Raw genomic sequence first — 3868 nt, 5'->3', positions numbered from 1 at the left:
TGCAGGAGGTGTCCCCTCTCCCTATCACCAGGGCCTTCCATCTATGCTATTCCCGTTGTTACTTTTGTGATGCGCTGCACTCTGGCATGACAGTATTACAGTGCCTATATGGCCATGTTTGTACTTTACTTAGCAAAATCCTGCTGACAGGTACTCTTTAATAACCTTATTGATAGCAGCCAAGATGTGTAAGTTCGGGGATTTTTGCATGTGACACTCATACTCGAATCATACATATCAGTAATGTCTTTCCATCCTGTGTGTCCATAAATACCTAACATTTACTTTATCAATAATTTTCTTTATGGCCACCTTTACCTCTTTATTTCTTAAACTATATATCATTGGATTCAGCATAGGAGCAACTGCTGTATACAGAGTTGAGAACACCCAATCAAGTTCATCTGGATGTTCTGAAGGAGGCTTTAGGTACATACACATCCCGGCACCATAGAAGGTGCCCAAGACGGTGAGGTGCGAGGTGCAGGTGGAGAAGGCTTTTTTTTTACCCCCTTTAGATGGAATTCTGAGAACGATAGATATTATTTTGATGTATGATGATAAACTAATAAGAAATTGGATAACCCCAAGGATTATAATTTCAAAAGACATGATAAGATGAATTTTCATATTGGCACAAGCAATTCTGTTGAGCGCTTTAATCTCACAAAAAAATTGTTGAATTTTATTAGAATGGCAAATATTTATCTGGTAAATGGTCATCGTGAAAAATAAGGCGTTAATCGAGGCCGACATCCAAATACTCAATAGAAATAATACATAATTTCTGCGTTTCATAATCAAGTGATAATATAATGGTTTACAGATGGCCACATATCGGTCGTAGGACATAAAAGACAACAGCATATCTTCCACACAGGCTGCAAATATATAAAAACACATTTGGGTGAAGCATTCTCCAAAAGATATGGAGTTCTTCCCTGTGAGTAAAATGTCCATCAGTTTTGGGAGGGTCGTTGAAGTGAAAATCATGTCCACTGCCGACAAGTTGCTAAGAAAGATGTACATGGGTGTATGGAGGTGCTCATCAATGACCACACATGTGATTATAATGATGTTACCAAGTAATCCAATCACATAAATGAAGAGAAAGAAAGCAAATAATAAAAGATGGTGTTTCATTGACTCGGAGAAAGCCACAATCTGGAAATCCTGAATGACCGTTTGGTTCTCCATGAAGTCCTACTTTAAGTTCTATAAAAGTGTCTGAAAAACAGAAGCGTTGACCCAAGGACTGAAGATCAGTGTCATGAATATCTGGTAAAATCACGCAGAATATTTTATATCTTCATCTTGATATAACCCTGGGATTCTTACCCCCCGGGAAACAGCTTGGAAAGTTCATGGTTCATTATGAGAAAATAGAAAATGTCTCCCCAGATATTCTAAATTGCTCTGCTGACAAGAGAAGCTCTTATTTTCTTAAGATCATAGCTCTAAGATTAACCCTGTGTCAGTCACCCCAGCCTGTTCTATAATAAGACATAGAATGGTGGAGGATAGTGGAGTTCCAAATGACGGGATAAACTTTGCTGGGTTTGTTGTTCCATCACAAAAACAAGAAGAATGATCCTTATGCCCTAGGTAGAAGATACAACACACATTGTAACATACATACCTGCAGCCAGTCATACAACAACATACATAGTATGCACTAAATACTACATACCCAGAGAACCATGCTTTGGAAGATAGTTTCATACAGTACCAACATAATGTCATATTTTGCCAACATATGCCAACTGTACATGTAATACCATAATGTGAAAAGAGGTGTACCGTTGTTATTCTTTGTCTCCACTTTTTACAGTAATTATATTTTTTGTTTCTTCTGGGATGTGTCATATTGAAAATTCTTTTATTTTTCATATAATATGCATGTAAAATTAGAAAATTAGAGTTCAGTTTTCTGTAGGTGAAAAGAGGTGGAAATAGCGAGCATCCAAAAAACGGTCCCATAATGCGGCCTCCACCATGCTTCACTGTGGGTATGGTGTTCTTTTGCTTTGCAGTGTTGGCTTTGCAACTAGAGATGAGCGAACCTTTCAAAGTTCCGTTCGCCTAGCCTTACCGAACAAAAGCTACATTCGCTGAACTGTTTGTCAAACCTTCTCGAACCTCAGTGGATTCAATTGGTGGTCAAACCTAAGGCAGAGAAAACACCTTTAGTGGGGTCAAAAAGCTTCCAAAACAGCAAAAAATATGTTTTACAGTGCAGCACCACTGTTATGGCATGGCCATTAGCTTCCAAGACTATTGACATAAAAAATATTACAGGTAGATCAGAAACAGGTGTATGGCTGGTGCTTCCATACCCCTGCCAGTACAGACAAAACACAATTTAGTCTTACATGTCGTAGTCTTGAGATTTAAAAACATTTCAGGCAGACGGCAGGACAGTGACATCAATTCCCCCCCAATTACCCCATAGTGTCTTTGCACATCACGGAGGTATGGTCCATGCAAAATATAGGATGTGGCCTGGCGTTTCCATTTTTAAAAATGGGTGAGACCAATCCATATATGATATTTTTTTAGTGTGGATTTACTGCACCTATTGATGGTAGGGTGGGTTTTCATGTATATATGCTTATTGATTACCAGTTCCCTCTGTTTTGTTTTCTCCCTAATGGATATGAAAACAGGTGATTATGTAAGAGATCATACATCCTAGGATCACTACTATGTTGTATGTTAAAAGCAATATATATGTTTAATTTTAAATCACTTTAAAGAATTTATTTTTATGGGTTCTATTACAGGGTAAGTTTTTAATCATATACACAGCCAGGAAGAGTAGTCTTAGTTATTGTCTAAATCAGGGGTCACCAACCTTTTTCACCTTGTGAGCCACATTCGACTTTGAAAGTTGGTCAAGAGCCACATTGTAGAGATGAAGATGTAGTCAATTTAGCAGTAGAAAACAGTAAACAACAATTGGACATAAAGAATCTTCCCCATATTGATATCAGAGAGAAAAAGTGACCTCCATACACAACACATTGCATTATACCAAGACCAATAATACCACATACAAGAGACAAATACTGTCACACCATGACCAGACAACATGTTACCACCACATAGTGACCAAATACAGGCACATACAAGGGAGAAATATCGCAACACTATGACCAGATAACATTTTACCAACACATAGTGATCAAATACAACCACATACAAGAGAGTAATACCACCACACTATAATTAGATCATGTAGTAACCAAATATTACCACATACAAAAGAAATACCACAACACTATGACCAGACCACATATCATATCCCCGATCGTGGATATAGCCTGATATATATGGCCCCATTCTGGTATTTATGGCCCCATCCTGGTATATATGGCCCCATCCTGGTATATATGGCCCCATCATGGCCCCATCCTGGTATATATGGACCCATCCTGGCATATATGTCCCAAGCATGTCCCCCTCCTGGTTTATATGGCACCCCATCCTGATATATATCCCAAACATGTCCCCAGCCTCCTGGTTTATATGTCTCCTCATCCTGGTATATGTCCCAAGCATGTCCCCAGTCTCCTAGTAGACAGCCTCCCCAGCCTCCTGGTAGACAATCTCCCCAGTCTCCTGGTATATAGTTCCACACCAGCACACAGTAAAAAAAAACAAAAAAAAAGATTGTACTCACCTACCCTGCGCTCATCCGGTATCCTCCTGTGACACTGGTGTTGCGGGCGGGGGCCGCTGCCACCTCTTCTCAGGGGCCTGCTTGGATTCGGGTTCGCTGCTGCGGCTCGAGTGGTGACCGGACCCAGGCTTGCACGGCCGCGCGTCCTCAAAACCGTCGGAAAGGGGATATTTACAGGGGAGGTGT

At 40.0% G+C, this 3868-nt stretch overlaps 1 protein-coding gene across 1 annotated transcript; it reads right to left on the bottom strand.

Moving 5' to 3' along the window:
* Window positions 1-237: 237 nt before the first annotated feature.
* LOC142302715 (olfactory receptor 1E16-like) lies at window positions 238-1197 on the bottom strand. Its single transcript, XM_075343832.1, has one exon. It carries the CDS (start codon window positions 1195-1197, stop codon window positions 238-240), a length of 960 nt encoding a protein of 319 aa, XP_075199947.1.
* Window positions 1198-3868: the final 2671 nt, after the last annotated feature.

Source organism: Anomaloglossus baeobatrachus, chromosome 4 (genome assembly GCF_048569485.1).
Source record: "Anomaloglossus baeobatrachus isolate aAnoBae1 chromosome 4, aAnoBae1.hap1, whole genome shotgun sequence".
Lineage (NCBI taxonomy): Eukaryota > Metazoa > Chordata > Amphibia > Anura > Aromobatidae > Anomaloglossus > Anomaloglossus baeobatrachus.
The sequence above is the reverse complement of the archived record's forward strand: the minus strand, read 5'-3'. Positions and strand labels throughout refer to the sequence as shown.

What these genes read in the sequence shown, in the direction of transcription:
- LOC142302715 (XM_075343832.1), bottom strand. Translation starts at nt 1,197, where the DNA reads ATGGAGAACCAAACGGTCATTCAGGATTTCCAGATTGTGGCTTTCTCC.